Source organism: Callorhinus ursinus, unplaced genomic scaffold (genome assembly GCF_003265705.2).
Source record: "Callorhinus ursinus isolate GAN/ISIS: 27379988/994484 unplaced genomic scaffold, GSC_fseal_2.0 scaffold3, whole genome shotgun sequence".
Lineage (NCBI taxonomy): Eukaryota > Metazoa > Chordata > Mammalia > Carnivora > Otariidae > Callorhinus > Callorhinus ursinus.
In genome coordinates, this window is record NW_027397065.1 from 87,694,751 (window position 1) to 87,721,961 (window position 27,211).

Consider the following 27,211-nt stretch of genomic DNA (forward strand, 5'->3'; position numbering starts at 1 on the left):
AACTGTAACTGTAACTTAGTGCTGTGTTGCACAGTTCGTTTACTCTTTGCCCAGCTGGACTGTCAGCTCCAGGAGGCCAGGAGTGTTTGCCTCTTCTGCTCCCTATGCCCTAACACCACAGCCTAGAAACAGGCACCTACAAAAACAAACACAAGTTACTACAAATAGCTACTTGCTGAATTGAAGCGAGAAACAGTGAGAAGCAGAGAGATTTCCAAGAGCTCCTAAAATTTCAACCAGTGGCCTTTATCTACAGAAATTCACCATTACTAAGTCACTTTATTACTTGTGTGGAAAAAAAAAAATGCCTGGCATCTTGAGGATATGGTTCATATCTAACAGGTATAGATGCCCAAGCTCTCTGTTTAATGGTGCTGGGCATGAGCCCCTCAGGGTTACAAGTGAGGCTGGAGCCAGGTTAGGCTACCGTGCTCTGGAAGGCACCACCCTGACTGCTGACCATACATGCACAACCTCCTGTCCTGAAAATCAGAAGGAAACCTTAGTTGCTCCTTTAGCGGTTGACACATTCTCCAAATATTCCTAGGGCCTTTTTTTGTTTTCAACTGGAATCAGTTAGAAATATTTTTGGAATCTTAAGGAAAAGTTAATTCATTTAATTAAGTAACAGCTTATCGGCAATGGGGCAATGGGAGTGTTTCCAGGGCTTAGAAATGAGTGTCCTTATGCGCTCACCCATCCTTGCTGGCCAGACTCCAGGTCTGTGGGCGATTCCAATGACATCATCTGACAAAGGGACAGGTTCGCACTCTGGGGCATATCTGAATAATGAGTGAAGGGGCATCCAGAAAAGAAGATGCCAACTGAAGCAAGCCTAGGTTTTCCTCCAATGGAGGGGAAAATGTTCTCATGGCAAAAACATTCATCCTTTTCCCTGTACCACTTCTTATGGAGGGGACCTTAAATTGGTTGACTTGAGTTTTAGCCAGATGTTGATACTGATCCCCCAAGATCTCCAAGCGGCAGAGCCCAAGACTTTTGCCCAACATAACCTGCCAAAAGCAGTGACCTCACTGTGTAACAGTGATATTCCTCAGACTCTGTTGCAGTCTGAATAAAATGCCCAAGGAGAGTCATAACCCACCCGGTTCTGGTCTGATCTACAACATGCATGCAAGTGAACAGGGTTCCCAGGTAACCCAACACCCTCAAGAAGGTATTTGGTTAGCAGACAGGAGCATTCCCGGAGTAGCAATAAAATCATAAACTGGCATTTTGGGTGAAAGTGAATTCCCCACAATCAGATCATCCTGTAAAGCAACAAAAGAGACTCTGGACCCACGCAGACCTCCCACAAGACAGACACCCAAGAAATCCTAGCTGAAAAAATTGGCTCTTTATAATCATGATACTGGAGTACACCTTTTTAGGACCCTACTTCTACCCCATGAGGTTTAGGGACTCTGTGTTCTCCACCCCCACCCCACTGTGAACTCACAAATAACCAGAGGCCACACCAGAGACCAGCAGATAGATGCCCTGCAAATGATAAAGGCATGTTCCCATTTTCAGTTCATAAGACAGCCCTGAGCGTCTGTGCTCATCCTTAAAGCATGCAGTATCCATCTGTCTCCTACTTAGCCTTGGTGACTTTGCATTTCCAACAAGGCAAGAAGTTAAGGATCGATTATCCTATCTAGATTCTGAGTTTCATCTTCCTCAAAGATGTCTGCAGCAGGAAGCTGACGTGGAATTCAAAGCAGGAGATGTGGACCAAGTCCCTGCGTGCACCACACTGTGTCCTTGCAGTTAGACTACAGCATGTACTTTCAGAGAAGACATGCAAAAGACAACTGAAGGAAGAGAGTGGCAGGATTTTTATCAACGTACAATTATTTTATTTAATTTTTCCATGCTAATGATACAACTGCCATCACATGGGTCAGCAGGAAAAACTGTTAAAAGATATAGCCATGTCCCACTCAGGAGCATGCATATTTCAAGGCCCAGATGCCTTCCTTTTAATCATTCTCATTATATTTTTTCAATCGTTTGGTTTGTGTGGTTTTGGGTTGTTGTTTATTTTTTTAGAATAGCTGCGAACCAACAAAAACAATTAATATTTAATTATAGTAAGAACTGCTTTATAGGATTTAAGGATTATGTCCATTAATCCCCCAAGTATTTATTCCAGATAAATGTAATGATGTCACCTTTTAGTTATTTAGTATAAATGAGCATAATCTTTGAACCCTTGACTGGGTTTTCATTCACTGTTAAATGCAGATCCCAGTGACCAAATCCCAACATCATTCAGTGTTACATTCTCTGGCATTTGTAAAGTGCTGTATAATGTTTTTTAAGTTTCAAAAATAGAACACTTCTTATTAAAACTAGTAACACTAACACAAATTTGGGGAGCTGGGGGAAAGGAGGGCTGATTTTTCATGATGGTGAACAACACATCGGAGGCTGTGCAGCGAGGGAGCAGTGGGGGGACGGTCCTCAGCTGTAAGGCAGACAATGGAGCTGGATTCTCAAAGCCAGCTGGCAAATGCCTGTCAAGGGCATGCCAAAGGCAGACTTATATTCAGTATGTCTGATTTCTTTTTAATATTAAAATTTACTATAAAAGGTAAAAAAAAAAAAACTAAAACCAGTAAAACAAGAATTTTTAAAAGTACAACAAATAATAGGACAGCCACCCATAAATCACCTTGTACACTGCACATGATACCCAACTGGCCTTGGATGCTATTCTTTGACGTGTATTATGTATATTTAGGAAACACACGGACACTGGGGAAGTCAGAGCTAAAATCCCCCTTTCCCATCCTCCTTCCTCCTTCCCCAGAAAAAACCAGGAGGCGAAGATCAGTAGGTCATCTGTGTTTTCATCTAATGGTTGTGCTCCGAAGTATTCAAAATGTAGACACATGTATTATCAGTATAATTTTGAAACTTCCTGCTTCACTCAACACTATGCTTTTAAGATTTATCAGTGTTGATATATGTAGATCTATTTTGCTCATTTGATTCTAAGTTAACATTTCATTCAGGGAAAACACTGAAATTGATTTACCCAGTGCCCCACCGATTTGTCCACACGCTTCCTTGGGCACGCACCAAAGACAGTCTCTCGTGTATCCACAGAACAGTATTTTATATTTTTGATGCTATATTAAATGGCATTTTTTTTTTTTAGTTTCTGATTGGAAGGTTCTAATATACAGGAATATAGTGTATTTCTCTCAACCTCGTAAACTGCAGCCTCACTAAAGCCACTTACTTGTTCTGGTAGTGTTTTCAGGTTCCACAGGATTTTCAATACAGACCCATATTCCATGCACACATAATGCAGGCCACATGTATAATACTAAGGTTTTTAGCAGTCACATTAAAAGTAGGTAAATTTGATTTTAATTAACACATATTTATCACATTTAGCCTACTTTTCCCAAAATATTATCATTTTACCATGTAATGAGTTTTAAAAATTATTAATAAAATAGTTTACATTCTTTTTTTCATACTCGGTATTTAAAAGTGTTTACACTTGGGAGCATCTCTTAATTCAAAACATGGAAACGCTCCTTAGCAACACGTGGTTCGAGTCTACCATGATGGACAGTGTGCACATGCGCACGCCCCCACCACACATACAGAGTAACCCGACGTCTTATTTTCTAGTCTGCATGTCTTTTATTGCTTCTTGCTGCCGTCTACACTAACTAGGCTATCTGTACAATGCTGAGGAGACATGGCAGGAGTGATCATCCTAACTTTACTCTGGATCGCAGGAGGACGGCGTTCAGTCTTTCACTATCAGGAACCATGCTACACTTTTTCACAATTGTCTTGAATCAGTTTGAGGTGGTTCCTTTCTATTCCTAGACTGCTGAGTGACACTCCATGAATAGGTGTCGAATTGTGTCAAATGCCTCCTCTGTATCTCCAGAAATGAGAGTGTTTATTGAAATGATCTGTTAATGTGAGGAATCACACCAATTGATGTTTTTAATGTTGAACCAACTTTGAATTCTTGAGATAAACTCCATTTGGTCATGCTATATTTTACATATAAAATATATGAGTATATATAATATATATTTTATTTTATTTTTCATGATAGTTTTGGTCTTAGTTTTCTTTCCTTGCAAGGCCTTTGGTTTTGGTATGAGTAATGCCGGCCTCATGACATGAGTTGGGGAATGTTCCCTCTTCAATTTTGTGGAAGAGTTTGTGTAGTCTTGGGATTATTTTATCCTAAAATTTTGGTAAGAACTCACCAGGAGAGACATCTGAACCTGAATTTTTTTTGTGGGAAGATATTTAACTACATATTCAAATTACTTTATACATATAGGGCTATTCAGGTTATCTATTCCTTCTTAAAGGAACTCTGTTAGTTTGCTTTTCAAGGAATTTTTCCATTTCATCTAGACTGTGGGATTTATCGGCAAAAAGCTGTTCATAACATTTCTTTACCTTTTAAAGACTGTGGAACCTATAGTGACTATCCCTCTCATATTCCTAAAATTGGAAATTTCATCTTATTTCATGATTTCTGATCAGTCTACTTAGAGTTTTATCAATTTTATTGACCATCTCAAAGAACCAGTTTAGTCTCTGATTTTTCTCTATTGTCTTTCTGTTTACAACTTCATTGTTTTCTGCTCCTTTGTTTAATTTCTTTTCTTCTAATTTGCACTACCTCTTCTAGTTTCTGAAGGTGGAAGCCTAAGTGACTGATCTGAGCCCTTCACCTTTTGTAGTATAAATAAATAATCAATAAGTTCCCTCCAAGCACCATTTAGGGTGCATCCCCCAAGTTGTGAGGCATCACATTTTCACTTCATTCAGTTCAACATACTTTCTGATCCTGTAATTTCTTACAAGAAATTGTGTTGTTTAGTTTGCAGTTACTGATTGATTTTCCAAATTTCTTTGTGTTACTGATTTCTATGGAAGTCCATTAGGGTCGGAGGACATACTTTGTATGATAGTAACCCTTTCACACTCAGGGGGACTTTTACAGTCAAAAATATGGTCTATCTCAAAAAATCGTCCATATGTGTTCAAAGGAATATAAAAGCTCTGTGTTGTTCGGTGGGGCATTCTATAAACACCAATCAGATCAACCTGTTTGGTAGTACTTTCAAAATCTCCTGTATTTTTGTTGACTTTCTTTCTTATTGTCCCATCAGTTTGGAAGAGTGGTGCAAACTTTGAGTAAGACTGTGGATTTTCACGTCGCCTATTTTGAATCTCCTATGAGGTGCACAAGCATTTGAAACTGCTAGGTCTCGATGAACAGATTCCCTTTACAGCAGGAAATGTTCCTCTGTCACTGGCACCTTGCTCTTCCAGGCCCTGTGCCAAGAATCACTCCAGCTGCTCCTTCCTGAAGGTTCTTTCTTGGACACTGTAGGTTCCTTCCACTGTATGGGGTAAATGGTGCTTAGGTGGAGACTGCACGGGACGATCTACAAGTCTCCAGAGCTCGCTCTCTCTCTCTCTCTCTCTCTCTCTCTCTCTCTCTGTAGCTCTCTCATCTCTCCTCTTTGGTTTCTTGTCCTGAGAATTCCAGTGTCTTTACCTCCCCAAACTCTGAACTCTGCTTCCTCAACTTCATGGAACTGCTGAGCTCTGTTCGGATTCTGCCTCCCTGCGCAGGGCCTGGAGGTGCTCTTGAGGAAGGAAGCTGGGGCAATCATAGGACCCCCCCTTTTGTTTCCCCTCCTATAAAGGTCACTTCCCTGTAGTAGCCCTTAGCCAGAGTCTCAAAACCAGCGTTCCCTATATTTTGTCCCATTTTCCAGTTGTTTAAGGTGGGAGAGTAAACTGAGTCTCTATTACTTCATCGGCATTTAGAACTGGACATTTGAAATGCCATCCTCTTTTGAGTAGAATTAGCACACGGGTGATTTTAAATGTATGTTTATTAATCTCAGCTCTGAATTTATTAGACAGCAAAATTGCTAAAACCAGCTTATGACAAAATAAATGTAACACAGAGAGAGTGATATATATTAACAGAACCTCAAGAACGAAAGCTGCTCTTTAAAACAAAAGCTGAATTTAAACAAGCAGATGAAAGCAATCATCATGTGTGGTGGAGCTGAAACATTTATTTGGCAAAAAGACTCCACCTTTGGCTTAGGATGGTTTTCTCTTCTGGGTTTTTGGGTTTTTTGCCCCCCAGCAGTGACAAGCAACCCTTTCGAGATCTCTCCTAATTTCTCCCATCTTCTCTCCTCACTGATTTCCTCTGAGGTGTGGACCACTCCCCACACCGGGAGGATGCTTGTGTGCCATCAGCCCCTCCCTGAAGCAAAGCTGGGGGGCAGGAACAGCAAGCAGCCTCACACCGCCATCAACCTACTACCAGCAGTTGGAACTCCAAGCCTTCAAAACGGGGACCACCTTGCAGCTCTCCCAGCCCCGGGTGCTAGCGCACACAACTGTGCAGCCACACAGGACCCGTGCTTAGAAGGCACTGCAGCGGGTCTAATGTCCTGGTGAGACTGTGTTGAAATTCGTAACGCACTTTGAACCAGGGGCCCATATACCATGTAGCAGCTGTGAGCGCGGACGAGGTAATGTGCGTTTTATGTCCACCATGAGCAAGCAGAAATAAGACCCACGGCTGCTCTCATCTCAGTTCACTCGCACTTCATTTGGGTTAAATCGAGTGCCCACGCCAAATAAATAAACAGGGAGAGAGAGAAGAAAGAAAAAAGACACTTATGTTGAAGTCCTAACCCCAGTACCCCAGAACGTGGGCTTTTTGGAAACAGGGTGACTGCAGATGTAATTAGTGAGGATGAGGTCATACAAGAGTAGGCTGGCCCACAGTACGACGGACGTCCCTACAGGGAAACAGCCGTGTGCTGACAGACAGACCCAGGCAGAACACCACGTGAGGGCAGAGGCCGAGGCTGGTTATGTAACTGCAATCCGAGGGATGCCCACGATTGCCAGCCCACCACGAGAAGCCGGCAAGACGCAAGGAAGGATTCTCCTCTGATGTCGGAGCGAGCATGGCCCTGCCACACCTTGATTTTGGACCTGTGGCCTCCAGAACTAGAGGGCAATACAACTGTACTGTCACAAGCCACTCAATTTGTGGCACTTGGTTCTGGCAGCCCTGAGACACTGATATGGCACTGAACTCTGCAAATAGTCCCAAGCTGCATGTTCATCCAGGGGCCGAAGTCCGCTCACCCTTCTTGGGGAACGTCTTCTCTCCTAAACTGCTCTGGAGTGCTCCCGGTGCCATCCCTGCACGTGGCCACAAGCTTTACAGCAGCCACGAGGAGCCACGACTCCCAAGTGCGTCCTGGAGGGTGACAGCCAGTCCTGGTAGCTGTGGGTCTCCTCAGGGGGTCCGGGTACACCACAAGAGCAGAAAGAAATGCCCTCTCCTGCAGTGGTGAAGCTGAGATGCAGAAATTATTATAAACTCCATTCTGAGGCCATAAAGTCTAAAAAGTAAATGATGTGACTCTCTGGAAAAGGTTTTATTCTTGCTATCATCCCCAGGAGGGGACACAAACCTCTGGACTAAAACACTTAGAAGGAAGATTCCATTTGGCCAGAGCAGGGCTTAAAAGCATTAAATAGACCATCTTTAGGCAGAACTGGACCCCTCCTCCTCCCCCCTGCCCTCCCCACTACTCTCCCTGCTCCTCACCCAGCACCTTATCAACCCTTCCCAGCGACAGGTACTCTGCCTGCCCCTCTGCGTCCGGCACTGGGTGCTGGGCAGGGGGTTAGAAACAGACACATAAAGCCCCAGCCTGAGGAGCTGGTGACACACTGGACAAGACATACAGGAGTCCATGAGAACCTGCAGTACCTGAAAATACTTAAGTCCATTCTACAAATAAGAAAATTACATTCAGAAGATATACATATATACATACACACACACACACACACACACACACACACATATATATACACACATAAAGCATTGCAAACATAGAATGAAAGGAAAAATCTCATGGTAATGATATAAAATACAGTATTCACCTGTTCTCCCCAATTATTTGTTTACCCTGAATCTAAAAATTTACTGTAGAGTCTCCTCCCTGCAAACTTCTTATTTGATTTGGGGGTATATACCTCACTCCCTTCCTTGAGTTGGGTGAGGATGGGATTAGTGGCTGCTGAAAAAAGGAAATCTGAAATACTAAATGCTGGGGAAGCTGAGGGAGGTGTTGCTTAGCAACTCTTAATAGGAAATAATTTAAACTCTGGATTTATTTTTTCCTGAGAACTTGCTGCTCCAGCCTGGAGTCTAGAATTCACTCCCCTTCATGCTGGCAGCTCACGTGCACGGCCCCCACCTGACGGTGACAGGTTGTATTATTCACCGGTTCCCACGTCTCTCTGGATAGAACAACCACATCCCACTCAATCACAAGCACAAAGTAGCTGGAGTTCCATTACAAACACAACCTTTCATGAAGTCATTCACAAACACTGAATGCGGTAAGCTCTCACTCAGCCAAAGTGTCTCCATTTAAGCCAAGGCAATAACAGATGTTTTGGAAGTCCACAGAACATTCTTCCTCCCTTGTAAAATTCTAGCTCTTTCACGAAAACACGACAAATTCCAGATGGCAGTCATGATTTCTTTCCACTTCACGTTGACTTCTCCAGGTGGTGCTTCTCAATGCCCTGAGCGGCACACACAGCACCAGCATCCTCGTGATGGTGCCCCCCCCACCCCCTCTGGAGCATGAGAGCCATCCTACACAGACTTCAAGTAAGGTCACAAACAGAACCCGGAGACAGAGCAGCTCAGAGAGAAGCTGTACCGGCCTGGACTGGACTCTGAGCCCTGAGCTGCCGTCCTGGCAAATGCCCTCCCAAGGCCCTTGGAGTCTGACGGGTTTTTCCTATAGGGAAGAAAGGGCCTCTCTGCAGGTATACAGGAGCTCAGAATGGACCAGATGAGAAAACCAGCAGAAAGAAGTGAAATTACAAGGTATCTATAAGGAAGCAATGTTAACCTCCGCATAAAAGCAATCATTAAATCCCAAACAATAATACTGACTCATACATGGACATGGACATTTATTTCTTGAGTCAAGTATGTCCCATTTCTCTTGTTGATTCATCTGATGAATGAAACATACATTCCCGTCAACTGGGAATATCTGCTAACAATCTGAAACAATTTTATGGCATCTCTAAGTACCAGCTCCCTCTCCGTGAAGTTTTTCCAAATAACATCTAACCCAAAAGGGGCTCAGATAGAACAATTCAGAATTCCCAAATATGTCCCTTCCTCATCACAATATCTGTCGTTTGCCAAGGCAGGACAGGAAGCACCCCACATCATCAATGACAAGGAGCACAGGGTGATGATGCGTGGTGATCACAGCGCCAGAAAGCGACATTCAGATTCCGTCTTCCTAGCTGTGTGACTTTGGGGCGGTTGCCTCACCTCTCTGGGTTTTCATTTCCTCACCTACAAACTACAAGTAATAATGGTACTTACTTCAGAGGGCGATAGAGATCAAATAAGTTATGGATGGAGTCATTGAATACTGCCTGGCACGGGGAAGGAGAAGTGTTTTCTATCACTATGATGGTGGAGGAGGCAAGCAGACAGGTAGGGTACGTGTATGCGCATTCAGCGTCTCCACAGGTCTCTGCAGTGTGATCTCCACGTATGTGACCCTGGCTGCGCGCTGGGAACGGAGCCCTGAACAAACACGTTTCCAAGACCACTCGGTCTGTAAAATGTGTACTGATGTGGGTGTGGGGTGGCGGAGGTATTCCAGAAATGCAGAAGAGAAAACGGCGGTGCGTGCTTCATTTCCAGACAAGAGTTTAATTAAGATGCCCATCTCCGGGACCCAGGACCATGCTCCTTAAAGAAAAGCACAGGAGGAGGAAGGCCGGAGGAGGCAGAGAGATTGTTCTGGAAACCCCGGCAGAGTGGTCTATACGGGCAAGGTTGGGGCTCTGGCTGGGGAAGCCCAGGGAGGGTTGCGGTGGGTTCCCAGTGCATGGCACAGCCAGTATGACGGTCCCCTCACTCCAGCTGGGAACTAACAGTAGGGAGAATACAGACATGCCACCTCCACGCAAAACCGCCAGAAATGTGCAGGATCTCAAAACAACCACACTTCAGGCTGGGTCCAGCTGCGATGCGCTTCCTTAAAATTCACATTTTGTCAGTACATCCTCTGCCATTAAAACAACAACAATACATCGTTTGAAAAACCCTCATCTTTTGCTGCTAAAGGAGATAATTATTGGCATTACTTTTTAATTCTTCTCAGGTGGGTCCTTCTTCATAGTGAGTGTAAAATGCCCTCCGAGAAGCCTCCCTGGTACACAGAAGCTTGGAGAAGGGAGCCTCGGATCCTGAGGCTCAATCTCCCTGAGCTGGTTTTCTCTTTCCGTTCACATGCCACTCGGCTCTCCCGATGATAAAGAAATTTCTTTAGCAGCATTCCAAGGGACTGCACTGAAGGAAAAGCAAACCAATTCTCACAGCCTATAAGAAGCTGTTCTTTCATTTTTCCCGCTTTCAATTAAAAAAAAAAAATAGATGTTTGTACACTGATGTCCTACTTTTGTAAGCAAACATGCGGGCAACACGCTGAATGTCTGGTGTCCTTTTAGGCAATGCGACCAAGGAGCTGTCTTCTTCCTGGAGCAAACTGCTAGCTTTTCAAGTTGGCGGTAATTTAACAAATCTATACAATAACTTCAGCAAGGTCTCCCTGCCAAGGCTCAAATGGGGTTGTCAGGAATGGAAGCATTCATTTTACTCTATTCAATGAGCTGTTAGGATGAGGGAAGCAGAAAACGCGAGACAAAAGCAAATACGACTCTGTCTTGTCCTCACTTGGCCAAGCCAGCGTCCGTCTGCCTAGATGCCAGCCATGTGGGGGACCGCCCTCCTGCCACCTTCTCAATGGTAGTCCCATCCCAGGAGGGTCCTAAGTCAAGGCTACCAGCGGAGCTGATGAAATGCATTCATTCTTGCCAGAAATTCATTAAATAAAACATCTTCTAAAAGCTTGGGCTTCCCAAGGAAATCAAAGCATTACGAAAATGCACCCGGCAAAACTTCCTCGATGTCACTAACGCAGGAGCCCAAAAGAAGCACTTCCGTTATTCAGACAGGCAGAGGCATACCTAGCTGCCCTGATGTACGAACGTGCGTTCGTGATGCTGTTTGTTTACATGGCCACACATGCAACTGTCAGGTTATCTTCTCTTCATGTTCATGAGTATGAACTTGTTCCAACAGGATATTCACACACCGGAATGCATCTAATTCCCGATAGACGCTGGTTTCAAAGAGCATCAAAACCTCCAGGGCATACATTTAATCCCAAGGTGGATTTGCAGTTTAAGTGTCGGTCGACATCAAGAGCACCTATGGGAATTTCAGACAGCAGACACCTGAGCACCAGGCCACGCAAGACGGAGGTGGCTTCTTGCAATCCGCACAGGGAAAGGTGTTGTCCTCCCATGAAATCAGAGCCGTCATGAGCGGAACCGTGTCCCTCAAGAAGGGTATTTTCGAGTCCTACCCTCCACCTGTACCTGTGAATATGATCGTATTTGTAAACAGGGTCTCTGCAGTTCTCATCAATTGAGGATGAGATCATCACAAGAAGACCTGAGCCCGGTACGATGGGTGTCCTTACAAGAAGGGGCCAACAGACAAGCATGGAATGTGACTGCAACGGTGCGTCTCTAAGCCCAGGAACGCCCAAGGACGGCCAGAAACCACATGTGGCTGAAAGAGGCAGGAAGTCTCCTCCCCTAGAACCTGCAGAGGGAGAAGAATGGCTTTGCCCATACCTCCATGTCAGACTTCCGGCCCCAGCGCTGGAAGACACTCTCTGTGAACCTCGCTAAGCCTCTTCCTCTGGGGCTGACCTCTCAGGAAGACCCCTGTCCCAGAGGCTCTGGGACAGGGGTACTGCTATGCTGTGAAAACTGCATGGGCATGTGCCGAACAGGGAGATGTACACCCCATACTCATGGCCACTGGTTTCTTAAAAAATAAAATAAAATAAAAACGATCCCACTTACTTCCCCTAACAGAACAGAGAAAACAAATACCTTCTATAAGCCTCTATGAACATTCAGTTCAACACTGCTCAAGTATTTTTGAACCAGTCAGGAAAATAAGAAGGAAAACAGATACAGCCCTATGCTCCCATTTAATCAATGGGAAAGAGCCCGGCGAACGGCGTGCTGCAAACCAGCCGAGCCAGAGGCGCGCGCACAGATCATCCGTCTAAGATACAGGCGCTCCTGCGAAGCAGGGGGACCACAGACCCTGCGATGTACCGCCAACTTCACTCGGGTTTGCTGGAACCATCAAGAACATATCATTCTGAAGTCCTCTGCACCCAGGAGGCAACTGCATGGAGCAACCGTCCGCGGGCGGGGGGTCGGCGGCACAGGGTGGAAGGGGACGTGGAGAGGGGACCGATGGGGCGGAAGTCGGCGTCAAAGACGGCGGGCAGGAGGGCACACCGCCCCAGGCCTCCTCTTACCCCTTCTCCTCGACCCCCCACAACGCCGTCCACACCACGCTGCTGAGCCTCCCTGGGTGCCTGCCACCCTTCTGCCCGCCCGGACTTCCTCAGGCCGCACACTGATCAAGACAGACAACCAGTGGCACAACTCGCCTTCCTCAGGTTCGCTAAAAGGCACCACTGAGGCACAATACTGGACCACGCGAGGGTTTCTCAGACCTGGCGCCCCTGACGTGTGGGGCTGGATAATGTTTTCGGGTGGGTGCTGCCCTGCGCACTGCAGGACGTCGAGCAACATCGCTGGCTTCTCCCCCCTTGGATGACAGTAGGATGCCTCCAGCCGGTGCAACGATCAGGCCTGTTTCTGGACGTGGGCCACCGTCCCCTGTGGGTGAAATGGCTCCCAGCAGAGAAGCACCGTGTCACGGAAGGGAGGCCTCTAGCGTCGGGTCCCCCCGCCTTGCAGTGTGTTCCTCCATCACCAGCCGCTTGGCCGTGAGCAAGGTCCTTCTCATGCTGTGTCTTTGTTTCTTGTAGAGCAGGAGTGTGAGACAGTGCCCTCCTCAGGGAGCAACGTGGGGATAAGTGGGGTCACGCAGGAGGGGCACGCGGAGCCGGGCCAGGCCCCAGCCTCACAACGCACGCGCCGGTTGCTGACACTCTGTGCTCAGCGCTGGAGATGCTGATGGCAAGGCTCTAGATTCAGATCAGCCGTAGGGAGAAGCATCAGCCTCACGCAGAGGGAGGCCCGCCCTCTGCCCTGGGTTCTAGCCATCTCTACACCCCAGAAGGTCTCTGTGGCGCATGGGCTTTGGCCAGCAGAGCATCAAGGGGACGTGGAGAGGGGCCAGAGCGGGATGGATGGTTCAGGAAGGGGCCTCCTCGGGGCTGCGCAGGATCTGTGGCGTCTCTAGAAGTGCTGGAGACTACAGCTCTCAGACTGAGCTCCAGGGCTGCAGGCTAATGGGCAGCCCTGCCGGCTGTAGGTGACTGAGCCCCAGCAAAATCCCTGGACACAGAGGCTCGGCCCGGCTCCCCCGGTAGGTGATACTCGGCGCCTGGTGCCGCCTATAGCAGTCGAGGGCACTACCGTCCACGACTCCGCAGGGAGACAGCACGGAAGCTCCAGAGTCGGTAGTTTTCCTGGACGCTTCCCTTGGCTGATGTGGTCTGTGCTCATTCCTTGCAGTAAGCCACAACCGTGACAGCCTGCAGTGGGTTCTGGGGGTCCTCCCAACAAGTCATCAGACCTCGGGGTGGTGGGTGTCAGTGGTGAGGGGTGCCGTGTGGACTGTGCCTGCCATCTACGCAGGCTCACTCCCGCGCCTCCTCATGGCAGGACAGTGGACTGACCAGCCCTGAGACATCTGACCAACCCCTTGCTTGAGCACACCCCCTCAAGCACCGTGAACCTCCCACCACACTTCTTAACCGCTAGTGCTCCCTGGGGGGCCGACGCTGGTGGTGCTGGTGTTGAACGATGCGAGGCTTCGGTTAACAAGACAGAATAATTTCATTTTAAATCACTGCACTGAACGTTTGGGGCAGGATTTCAAACCCCAGAGGAGGAACGGGCCCAAGTGTCCCTCTTCTGGCAAGGCATGTGAGGAGGGGGAGACACCTGGCCAGGCCCCCAGCTGAGGCACAGTGGCCAAAAGAGCTTCGACCCCCGGGCCTGGCAGGGGCCTTTCCCGAGCATGGGGCGGACATGGCCGTGCTCCAAGGAACATGCTCGGGCCCAGAGCTGGGCCAGTCACCCCGCCTGCCACGCCAACAGGGCCGAGGCTCCGCACACACACACCAGCTCTGCCCAGGCCGTGGCGGCGCGGGGAAGGCAGCTGGAACCCGGGGGTTACGTGGGGAGCAGGAGCTGAGAACGTCCCGACCCAACAGGAGCTTGGAAACAAGGACGTCAAAGCACACAAAAATAACCAACCCTGGGACATCTGACCAACAAACTCGACACCTGGGAGAGATCGATCCTGAGCAAACAGGAAGTAAGAGGACTCTGAAATAAGTATGTTTAGGGCACTCCGGGAGATTTTTAAAAAGCAGGTGGAGAGCAGCAGTAAAACCAAAACAAATGTCAAAAAACCAAAAGGTAAAAACAGAACAACTGGATACAAAAAAAAAAAAAAAAGAAAAGAAAGAAAATCCAACAACCAATCTGGAGATGAAGAACTACAGCCTCGCATTAATGACAACACGGAGCAAGCCTGCTCTTGGCAGAGGGCTCGAAGACATGAAGGGCCAAGACAGGCATGAACCGCGCCCCCCCGCCCCCGCCCCGGGAGTTTACGTCCTCGAAGGGGGGCATAGTCAGTCCTCATAGGTGCTACGGGAAACCTGCAGCAGGGTGCGGGGTCGTCAGATGGGGGGGCACCTGGAGGTCGGGGAAGGAAGACCTGACGAGGTCTACAAGGGGACACGGGAGCCACGCAACCCGTGGGAGAAGAACATTCCAGACAGGTGGAGGGTCCTTATCCTCATAAATTGGTTCTATTGAAATCATAATAATAAAAACAAAGCAAACACTCTGGGTGATGTTACAGATGCTGCAGTTATGTTGGAAATGGGTCTGAGGCCACTTGCGTCCCATGACTCTGCATGACAAGTCCTGGCTGATACAATTAGAAAATACAATACATGCAAATAGAGTTAAAGGACTGGAAAGGGAGAAAAAAATTTTCTGAAATTATCTTAAGATGATAATATGTCTATATAGATAAGCTGAGACCCTCAGATAGACTAACAGAGCTAATAAGAATTCACCGAGATTGCTGAATACAGATTAATATTAAAAACAACAGTATTCCTACGCATCAATGTTAACCAAACAGAAAAGGTAATTAGGAAAAAAAAATCCTCTTCGTAAAACAAACAAACAAACAAACAAAAAATGTTAGGTACCTAAAAACAAGTCTAAGTAAAATGAGTACCGATTTTATGAAGGAAAAAAAAAAGTCTTCAGACATAAAAGAAAACCATAATTATTAGACAGACATACCACATCATTCCATGGAAAGGCTCAATACAATATGATAGCAAATCTCTGGATGTTTTTTATAGTATCCTCGTATTATTTCCTAGACGCTTCATATCATTCAAAGCAAAAACTAAGAAATTCCATATAATTTAAATCCAGGTCTCAACTGGAGTTTTCACTGAACATGACGAACTGATTCTGTAATTGATACGGAAAAGCAAGCTCAGAGAATTCGGAACAAAAGGAAAACAGAAGAACAAAGAGGATCCTTGCCCTTCCAGACAGTAAGCCTCTTGCAAAGCCGTATCGTTCACCAACGTGGACTGGTGCACGCTGGGGGCGCCGCTGTGGGCTGGCGCCCAGTTTCTGTCCCATGTGCACCAGCTGAAGGTGGGAGGGACGGCGTGTGCCCTGGAAGGCGGCGGGGCGAGGCGAGAGGGTGGCGTGTGGACTGAGGGGAGCTGGGGCCAGGAAGGAGCTGGGATCCTGGGGTGCATACCCAGCCCTGCCAGGGGCTTGAAGGGGAACGTGATATAGGGACACTGGCCGGGGAGCCTCCCTGAGCAGGGGAGCCTCTTCACGGAGCTGCAGGAAAGGACAGGGCCTCCACCGCCTCTTCTGTCCACGACAACAGTGTCCTTCAGAGCCAGAGAGACCAAGAGGAGTTCACCTAGTCCAGGCCTCTCCCTTTGCAAGAGAAACGGAGGCCAAAGCGGGATGATGGCTTGGCTGAGGCCACGGGACCACTTCCTAACAGAACCCGCCGGAATCCTCCCCTTTGGGCTCACCCAGGGCTCTCTCCAACTACGGCACACCAGCAATGCTCTCCTCCTTGACCTGGTACTTGAGCCCTTCCGTGCACGGCCGTCTTGAATCTCTCTTCTCCTCTGGCCTCTCCAGCAATTCTCCCTCACTGGTCTTGGTCTCCTAATGCCTTCTCCTCTCTCCACTTCTGGCTCCTGGTCCTCTCCTACCCACCCCTTGCCCTGGAGTCCCCACCAACTCTGTGACAGCCCGCTCAGTGCCCAATGCACTCTCTTCCTGGATGGCTACAGAACCCTGTGGCTTTAATTACGAGCCTGAAGCTAGGCAACTTATATATCATACCTGTAAGCCCAGCCCTGCACCCTAGACAACCCAGGGCTTACTGGGGCAGTCCAGAGCATGCACCCCCATGGCAGCACACAGGAGGGAGTCCTAAAGAGCTAACATCCTCCAGGTGTAGTGATTTCCTAGGCCGAGAGCCTCCCAGGGTCAACATGGAGAACCATGGGTTCCCAACAGGTGCATGAAACCATCCTATTGATATGACAGAATCAGGTTGATATAAAATCAGTATCACAGAAGTCTGTGTGTAAGGAGGAAGATCTAGTAATTGACAAAGAGTCCAAGGCAACAACCAGTGCTTGAGAGTTACATTACAGGTAAGGCTCCAATTCCGGAGGGACCCTGGCATGATAGAGAACTCAGGGACCAGGAGAGCATGCAGCCAAATGCAGTATGAGGAGTATATCCAGACCCAGCCATCTCAACCGAGGGACAAGGTGAGACCAGGCCCACGCCCTGGAGGCGTGGCAGGTCTGAGAAGTCCAAATGGGCGTCGGTCAAGTGACCTCACCCACGGGGCACCACTAACACGGCCAGTTCAAAAGACCTTCTCAGCCACAGGTCTCCTGTTTCCAGTTTAGGGCCAGGTTTGCAGAACCAAGTATGTCATCAATCAAGCACATAAAGAAAACACAAAAAACGTTTGAACACCTTACCTGGTCCCAGGGGGAGATGGTGCCTCCAAAGCACATGAACAGGTACCCCATGGCCACAAGACACATCCATATCACCAAGGAGAAAAGGCGGAGCAGCTTCTTAAACACGGACTCGATGCAGACTAGGATGAATATCGCAAAGAAAATCGCCAGGGCTGTCGGGACCGTTATTAAAAATGCCACGTGGTCTTCAACTTCCTAAGGGGAAGAAAAATATGGCAAAGGCACAATTTAGCAACATGGTGATACCCACGGTTCATGTCCTCAAATGCCATCAACATTAATCAATGTCAAATAGATCGAGTTGTAAAAAATTATTCCAGAAGTAGAAGAGTTTGAACGTCTGAAAATTTAAATTTCCCATTAAGTCACTATGTTTCTCTATAGAAATAACCCAGTATTGTATATTTAAATTATGCAAAACAGCTACACCATCAAATTTAGATTTTCCCTGATAAATGGAGAAATGGATTTTATTCAAAAGTGAATGTAAGAATATTTACTATAAGGACAAAAATAAGACAAGCAACTTCACTGCCTGAATCAGAGGATCAGAAATGCCCTCGCCTTAGAAAATTAAGGCTTCCAAATGGATTTGAAATGTTTTATTTAAAAATCTAAAAATGGTCTGAGTCTCCCAAAGGATGAGCTTTTATTTTAATGCACGGCAATTAATGTTTTAACAGGATCGCAGGTTAAGAGAAAAGGGTCAGAAAATATTAACTACAGAAGCAAGAGAACAGGAAAACACTTGCAAGAATGTGCCATTTTGCTGGTTTACTTCCCCACTTCTCTGGCGCTCCAGCGGCAAAAAGAAAATGAGCATCTAGTATTAGCCTCCCTGATGCATTTTTTGAGGTCCACTTTTGCACACTAATGTTCCTTCTCTAGCTATCCCTTTCTAGCCACACACACACAAAAGGAACACTATTTCCACTCCACACAATGTCCACTCAACGTGATAGACATCGTGCTTCCTTTGATTATGGCAGCAGGGATTTTAGGCTTTAGCTTTGGCAAAGCACTGCCAGAAAGTCGCCATAAACAGCACTCCCTGTGGGCTGGAACCCACCAAAATCTTCACCCCTCGTCCAAACACAGGTAGCCGCTGATGCACCTTGATCAAAGAAGCCACATGGCCAGAACCCTAAGAACTTTCATGGAGCTTTAGAATAGCAAAGACAGTAAAATACGGGACTTGTGGGACGGTTCTTCCAAATACCAGAGGCCGGTGAGCCCTTCATTCATCTTTGCTCGTCGGCATGGGGTTCACTCCATCCTATTAGCAGCTCCAGCTACACACCGGAGATGGCCCCACCCCGATACCAAACCACTGACCACGGGGACATGGGGAAGCAGAGCGGATCCACCAAATCACACACAGACTCCAGATTAACATCAGGGCAAAGAGAGGACCTTAAGCCCTCCCTCAATTCTCAACTGACTTGGTTTCCCTTTCTCCCCCACCATTACACATGTTACCTGATACCTGGGGAAAAGACCACCACAAGAACAACCACAACACAGAACAAGATACATATTCCCGTGCTAAGCACTCGTACATATATTAACCTCTTTAATATTTACAATACCCTGTGTGGGGCATAGTGTCTGTGCTCTTCCACAGGTGAGGAAAATGAGGCCCCAAGAATGAAAATGAGTCAATGCAGACAGTGGAGCTGGGGAGGGAGGGGGCCAGGGGTCCGGCTGGGGTCCCCGCAGGCTGCCACCACCGCGGGGCTCTGGCCTCTGCTCACGCAGCGGACGGCAAGCGAGACCAAGGGGCAAAATATTGTACGTTTCCAGAACTGGCAGAAGACAAGAGGATCAAATGTGATGTTCTTATTCTCCCCACCATGGCTGTTTTTGCCCATGATTAAGTGCCCGAGTTGTACTCATACCCTCAGACACACTCTGACGATGGCAAAGGGTCTCAGAGGTACAGCAGGGCCGAGCGCTCCCCACACTCCGACCCCACAAACAAATGTGCTCCTGCACGTGACCGCATGTCCTCTGGGGACATCCAACTTGAGATCCCGGCCGATCGCTGCCCACACGTGGCCATGAAAACTTAACTGTAAACCTCCCCAAGTGAACTTAACTGAACTGTGGACAGAAAGCTGGCCCCTAAGAAACCAGGACGGTTGTGTTCCTCGTATGACGGTTCACTTGCTTCATTAACCCCGTCGGGGAGAAACAATCGTTGACTTCACTGGCTCTCGTTTCTCTGGGAAAGACTGAAAATGGTGGGAAAATATGCATGACGGTAAAGTGAAAATTAGTACGTGAAGGCACGGAAGGGATCAGGAAGTGGAGGAAAGTGGCATTAGCTGGCCTCCTTGCACTTCTCTCAGAAGGGATCTAACTGGAAACAAGACAAAGACACAAGGTCTGCTCATGCCCAGTACAGTACGTATAGTCAGACCCGATATCGTTTCGGGTCTTAAATACTGGAGTCTCTATCTCATTTTTTTTTTTTTTTAATTTCAGGGTCCCCATCACTGAGAAGTGCCTTGTGTGGGCTGAGGGTGACTTCCCCATTCAGCATAGCAAACACAGCATCTGGGTCCCAGAATACTTTGAGGGGTCCACACATGTGTTTTAATTTCTTTTAGAATCAAAACAAACAAAAAAGCTCTTAGGGTCAAAGGTTACATACATGTTGATGCTATCACCACTGTAAACTATAATTTTGAATCCATTTTGAGGGAGGAAGGGGACTTCCAAGGCTCCTAAGTCATGTGCCATGATCCTAGGGGGCTGCTGTTGTATCCTGGGGGCAGATGCACTGCAGGATGGGCTGGATTCCAAACAGCTGAGGACTTCAGCTTCATCCAGCATCCCCCAGCCTCGGGGGGCAAGCCCGGGTCCCTGGCCAATGCCTTCTGCTGTCTTCTCAGCTGCTGCTCATGAGGCTGCTGGCCCTAACCACCACCCAACCTGAGCCCAAGGAAGAATTCAGCTCTTCCCAAAAGAGGACAGCCAGCAATTGATTCTACATTTGCCTTCTGAACTCAAACGCCAAACAAGTTTTAATAGGGACTTCTCCACAAAATAGGATCTTTTATAGGGTGTCAAGGAAAAAAACAGTGGAGCATTCATTAAAGAATGTATAAGCTTAGGGGCCACATTCTTTCCCAGTCCTACTGCTGGCATCACGTGTCTCTCTTCCCCAGGGGAAGTAAATGAAATGCAGGAATGCCCTCAGTCCCTGGACCACAGGCTCTCTTCCCTCCCCTGGTCCATTCCCAGCGGACAGGATGATGAAAAAAGCCACAGAGGCACACCCGATGGCTGTTTTCTTCGGAGCTCCTCCAGTTTTCAAAATTCAGAGCATAAAACAAACAACATAGCTTAAAATAAAGTGAACTAAAACATTAAAAACACTGTCAATCTCAATGAAATACGCTTATGCATCCCAACCCCCACTTCCCTTCCTGGGAACAAAAGTTCACCATACAACACAAACTAGGTGAAATGTATGAAAATGCCTTTATTAGTAGTCAAACACCTTTAAGACACGCCTTAAATAGGTTAAAAAAAAAAAACTCCATACAACACAAACTAAGTGAAATATACAAAAATGCCCTCATTGCTCCTAAAACTTACTCAAAAAATGCCTTTAAAAATGTTTTTAAAAGTACCTTACAATGCAAACTAAATGAAACATATGAAAATGCCTTTTCAAAGGGAGATCTCGAGCATGGTATCATCCATTTAATGATAATGGGTCTCTCTTGCTTGTTCCCTTCAAACATCTTATCCTTTCATTTTCTAGTAATTTTGGATGGCTTCTAATTGCTAAGCCTATTAAATACCCATCGCTTTCACGTATTATGTGACAGCTCTTTTGTTTCTTAGAGGCTTTTCCACAGAGCAACAGATTATCTATATTTTCATTCTTTTTCACATGCATTTTTCATTTTTTTGTTAAACAGTATTATTTTTAATTTACATGGTAAAGGACAGTCTCATGCAAAACACTGCTTTTCTATAAAAAAAAAAAAAAAACTTTGAGGTTCAACAGACTGAAGGTAGGGTCCCATCCCCACTTCTGGGCGACTCAGGGTGAGCACTGAGTTCCCCTAAGCCTATTTCTTCATGTAAAAAGCAGCACGGGTACTGCAAGGCTGGTAGGCACTGAGTACAATACAGGTGCACCAGAAACAACGAGATTATTATCCCGAGGGCCATCATGGCCTTTTCCCCTCAAATCTCAATACTTTCTCACCAAGGCTGGTCTGACTGTTCATTATTGGAATGATGCCCATTTTGCACTCTAAATAATAATTTATCACCACAAATTATTTTGAAGTTTTGTCACTGGGCAAAAGTAAATCAGATTTTAGCTATAATATACATTTGACTACAGATACATATTTTCATTCGTTCATATATATGTATGTGTGTGATATAACAGAAAATGTATTTTTCATTCTTTTCCACAGAGTCATACTCCATTTTATCATGAGGTATGAAAGGAATAAACAAAAATTCTGATTAAATAATCCTATAAAACTGTGGTGAAATAAATCAAAGATCTCAATAAATGGAGAGATACTCCATGCTCATGGATTGGAAGACAATATTGTCGAGATGTAAATTCTTTCCAAATTAATCTACAGAGTCAATGCAATCCCAGTTAAAATCCCAGGCAGTTATTTTGTAGATATCAACACATCGATTCTAAAGTTTACATGGGGAGACAAAGCACCCAGAATAGCAAACACAATGCTGAAGGACAAGAAAAAATTTGGAGGACTGACCCTACTTGACTTCCAGCTGTGCGATAAAGCTATAGTAAGACAGGGATGGTACCAGCAGAAGAATAGACAAATAGGTCAACAGAATGAAATAGACCCACATAAATGTAGTCAAATGATATCTGACAAAAGGAACAATGACAGTTCAATGGAGAAACAATAGTCTTTTCAGCAAAACATCTTAGAACAAGACATCCATATACAAAAACATTCTAGACACATACTTTATACCTTTCATAAAAACTAACCCAAAGTATATCCCAGCACAGATCTAAATATAAAATGCAAAAGTAATCCTGAAAACTTCTGAAAGCTTTCCTATACCCAGACCTTGGGCAATTTGTCATACTGAATAAACAATCAACAACATACACGTATTTTTAAAATAAACACAAAAATTATAGGTATGTGTAAGAAGAACCAGTTTGCACCTGCTTAGAAAGATATACCTTCCACTATTTGCAACTGAGTAAGTTACTTGTTAGGTGCACACAAAAATATGGCCTAAGGTCTTGACCATATTTATTTATTCTCAGCTCCTATTATACAGACCAGCATTCTCACTCACATTTTAAGAATATGGATAAAGACATGAAAGAAGCATGTTTTACATAAGAAATTGTTCCCATGGGGCATCAAACGTTAAAGATCTCTCCTTTCTACGACTAGACTCCAAATAATATTCCTGAAGGATTGCTAGTCTCTAGAAGTGGTAGACGAGATCTCCAACTCACTTCCCTACTCACCCCCATAAAAAAACAAAAAACAAAAAAAACACAGAAAATATGAGTGCTGAACCCTCAGCAGGGGTGGGGAAGTAGACAGGAAGTCTAGACCACAAAAGCCAGGGGCAGCTGGGAGGAGAAAGGACCAGCATTGCTCTGTAGACAGTAGGTGCCCTGGAGATATGGAGGCTGAGAACCTCAGCAGTATGTAGATCCACAGGACAGCAAGTGGGGACAAAGGGAGCCAGAAGAAACCTCAACTGGGGCACATTCCAGCTATCTTGGAAAGAGGAGCTAACTATTCTTAGGTAAAAGCTTTCCCACTTAGAACCACAGTATTCCAAGCAATTAAAATCAGTCATCATCTTAAAACAAAAATTGCCAAAAATGAGCAGTCACTAAGAACGGGGGTCCACGGAAATAAATGATTTAGACTCTCAAGGACTGCAGACATTGAAAGTGACAGCCAGAGAATACAGAATAGCCGTATCTGACACATTTAAAGAAATAAATGATGCACTTTCAAGGCTGATCATACAACAGAAATTAATCAGGTACAAACACACAGAGAATGGAACCTGTAAAACTCATCAATATAATCATGTAAATAATAAAAGCTCAACTGTTGAAACAGGAAAACATAGGGAAACAAAAAACAGAAAAAAGCAATAGTTAAAAAGAAAATCAGTGAAATAGAAGATAAACCAAAGAGTTTATGTACAATGCAACAAAAGAATATAAATATTCCTTCATAATATGTAAGAAATAAAAATTATTAAAAAGCCTAAGACACAGAGAATAGAATAAAATGAGTAAGAATGTATCAACATGTCTGACTGGAGTTCCCAAGTTACAAAATGAAGAGACTTGAGGACATAAAATATCTAAAGGGAGATCAGTTGAGGATGTCCAATACTAATGAAAAACATGAATCTACAATTCCAGCCAGTTAGGCAAAAAGAAATACAAACATATATACATAATGGTAAAAATGCAAAATATTAGAGATAAAGAAAAGATTCTAAGAGTGGACAAAGAGACAGGAAGGACCACAAAGAAAACAGTTCGCAGGAGAGCAGAAATTTCAACAGTGCAAGACAGTGAAGACAGATTATTGAGCAAAAAATAACAGTCAACCTTATATCACCAAGGAAACGTGTTTTATAGTAAGAGCAAAAATGCAAACATTTACAAAAAATTATTTTTTAAACAGGGATTTACCATTGAGAAACCTGCTCTAAAAGAACTTCTAAGAAATTATCCTAAAAAGACCGTATGATATGGAAGAAGGAGGTGAACAAATATAATGGCAAATACAGTGGCACAACCAAACAAACACTGTCTATCTGAAACAATGAGAGTCTAATTTCTAGGCTTAAAAAGACAGAAGTGAACTATGCATTAAGTAAAAAATAAAAACTTTAAGGGTAATGATAAAATGCTCAATTCCAAGACAACGATAATAATTTTAAACATCTATGAACTCATAAAATAGCCTCAAAACGTATAAAGCAAAGATGTATAGACCCGGGTAGAGAAGTAGATTAATCTACCAAGAGCAGAAGCTTTCATCATCTCCAACCAGCTATTGATAAGTCAAGCAAACAAGAGTAAAAACAAAACAAAATTTAAAAGATCCAAATATTCGAATATAATAATTAATAAGCTTGACCTATTGGCAAATAAAGAATTCCACATCCAACCTTAGAGAGAACAATAATCTTCTCGTCTGCACATGGAATATTTATAAAAATCATATACTAGGCAACTTGCAAAAAGTGTCAAGGAAGAGGTATCACAGAGACCCATGTTCTGTGATCACAGGTTTAAATTAGAAGTTTAGAGCAAAAACATAATTAAAAATAATCACCTACTGGTAACACAAAAAGCACAACTCTAAACTGAAACAAAAACTGAAGAGAAGAGGAAGCTGTGTCAGTTTGGGAGGTGGAAATGGATCAAGTCCTCACCTCAAGTCTTCAAAGTCAGATAGGACTATGGGCAGTCACAGGGGTCCACGCAAGGCTTCAGCTTGTCCTCACTGCCCCCGCCTCATACCCTGCTCCTCTGCCCAACTTCTAACCACTGGGGAACAGTGGTCCAGCAGACACGTAGCTGCGGAAGCACAGAGGTAGTAGCTCCACAGAAGTAACGGATTCCCAGAAACCTCTCCACTGAGTCCGTCCATCTTGGTTGCCTATGGGGTGACTAACCACGTTTGGCTTCACAGATTCCCTGAAAGTGCCCATTTCTCCACCCAAACCAGTGCTTTAGGAAGAATTCTTCACGATTCTGCAGATAATTACTCTCATTTTGAGAAACCAGTTGCTGGCTTATTACCAACCCCAAAAGGGACTGACCACTAACCATGCACCATCACCAAGTCTCCACGCAATCCAATCTGCTCATGTTTATGGGACTGTTTTGTGACCCACCAGGCATGAAGCTGGATGGGCACAGTAGCATCCCGTCAGCAAATGGAGGTGGGCTGCATGAGCGAGGGCTCAGGTAGACTCTGAAGGCACAAGTAAGTTGCATGAGCAAATGTCACAGGTACTCATAGGCGCCGGTCCTGCCACACCGCCTACCTTGTTTCTCTCAATCTGCATCTATGTCCTCACGCAGAGTTCCCTATGACCTGCTGCCTGAGGCAATAAAAATCCAGGTCTGAATGATGTCTTGTTCTGCAGAATATACTGGGGCCACCTAAAAGAAGACAATCAAAGCACTGTAACTCTGAGCCCCTTACATGTGTCATCCTCTGGAGGACCAGCCAGCCATCCATGGCCGGTCGATTACAACTGATGGAAGGCGCAAAGATTTGTTTTCACCTGAATTGAAACTCCTTTGGATATGGGTTTGCTTTCCTTTCCGTAACGCTTCCACCCAAACCACCATACATGGACTTTCCCCGTGTGCTCTCCACTCACAAGGTATTTCGCAGAGCAGGGCTTCTGACAGAAGCATTCATTTTACAGCAAATGATGCATGACAGTGAGCTTATGCTCTTGGAATTCACTGATCTAACCCTGTTCCTCATCACCCTAAAACAGCTTCCCTCTCAGGAGAGAATGAGCTTCTGAAGACTCAGTGAGAGGTGCCAGCCTGTGGGCAACACCAGGTCAGCTGGGAGAGAGCCCCTAGGACAAAACAGATGTGTGGAAACAGCCAGCGATGCAAGGCACTGACTCTGCTGCCACCGCCAGGACCCACGCGGGTCTGGGAATCAAGGGGGGTGAGAGGAGTGGCTACCTACTCCTGTAAACTAGCATTCCCAGTCCTGTAAATGTAGGCTCTTCCAGTTTTGAGGGCTTAGTTGCCAAAGGAGGACAGCCTCCACCAGGGGACTCAATAATGTTTCCATTAAATTGGACACAGAGATTGCTCTCTGGCCACTCTGGGTGACTAATGTCACCAAACCCGTGGGTAGAAAAGAGCTTTTAGTACGGTTGGGGTGACTGATGGACACTATCAAGAAAAATTGGGCTGCACACACACGATGTGGGCAGAGAAGGGGAGAGAATGACAAAATGCAGATTGTAGGGTGTCTCTTTTGCTCCCATATCCCGGGATAAAAATGCACAGAAACAACAAGTACAGTCTATTCGCAAAGTACCAGGTGAAGCAACTGTTTATGTCACCCAACCTGTCAAGGAAATATGACCAGATAAGATGCTTGCACCGGGCACAGGGACTACGGAACGGGCAGTAGGGGGACGTTAGAAAACCAGCTCTGTCCCTGGGATCAGCTATAGAACTGAGAATGGCAGGGGCTATGTCTCTTCCTTGGGTTCGTATGAATGTATTTGTGTGTGTGTGTATGTGCATATTAAGTAATTATCTTTCTTCTTTTCCCTCTGATATAACATGAGATATATGAATAGTGTATGAATAGCTTTTCAACTCAAGTATGGAAGATAAAGGATTTTTAAAGTACACTGTTCCTTAGACAGATGAGAAATGAACACCACTAAAGTGGATAAAATGGCCCTTCATATCCTCTTTTAGGGAGATGGCTGGCGTATTTTCAGTTGTACAAAGCAGAGTTGCATCGTATTAGGTAGAAGCATGATTGTGCTATCTTCTTTATCTAGAAGTAAAACAGAGTTAACAGTAGTATACATGATACCCAGTAAACAAGCAGTAGACTATGCTGGATTATTCTGTAGTCAAAGTGATTAAAGCTCTCATTATTTCAGGCGATACGACTATCTACATAGGAAACCTGAATCTGTATTTCACTTATTAGTTATAAAGAGGATAAGATAGCAAGTTATAGAATAACATATAAACTGTAAAACTTCACTAAAGCACACAGATGAATAGGGAGATGCTCTGTTGTTCATGGGCAGAGAAATTAAGTATCATAAAAAAGCAATTCTAATCAGTGAATCAATAGATTCCATATGACACTAACAAAATCCCAGTTGAGTTTTTCATATGGAGGTTGACATAAGATTAACTAAAGTTTATAGAGAAGAAA

At 45.3% G+C, this 27,211-nt stretch overlaps 1 protein-coding gene across 3 annotated transcripts in view; it reads right to left on the reverse strand.

Annotated features, from left to right (window-relative positions):
• The window catches only part of ADCY2 (adenylate cyclase 2), a 412,639-nt gene that overhangs the window by 376,695 nt on the left and 8,733 nt on the right, over nt 1–27,211 (reverse strand). For all 3 annotated transcript variants that reach the window (XR_012377669.1, XM_073891097.1, XM_025867481.2), the window contains exon 2: nt 17,241–17,438. Coding sequence is in view for 2 of the 3 variants with exons in the window: in XM_073891097.1 (XP_073747198.1) it covers nt 17,241–17,438 (198 nt within the window). In the remaining variant the exon portion in view is untranslated. The remainder of the gene's footprint in view (nt 1–17,240; nt 17,439–27,211) is intronic.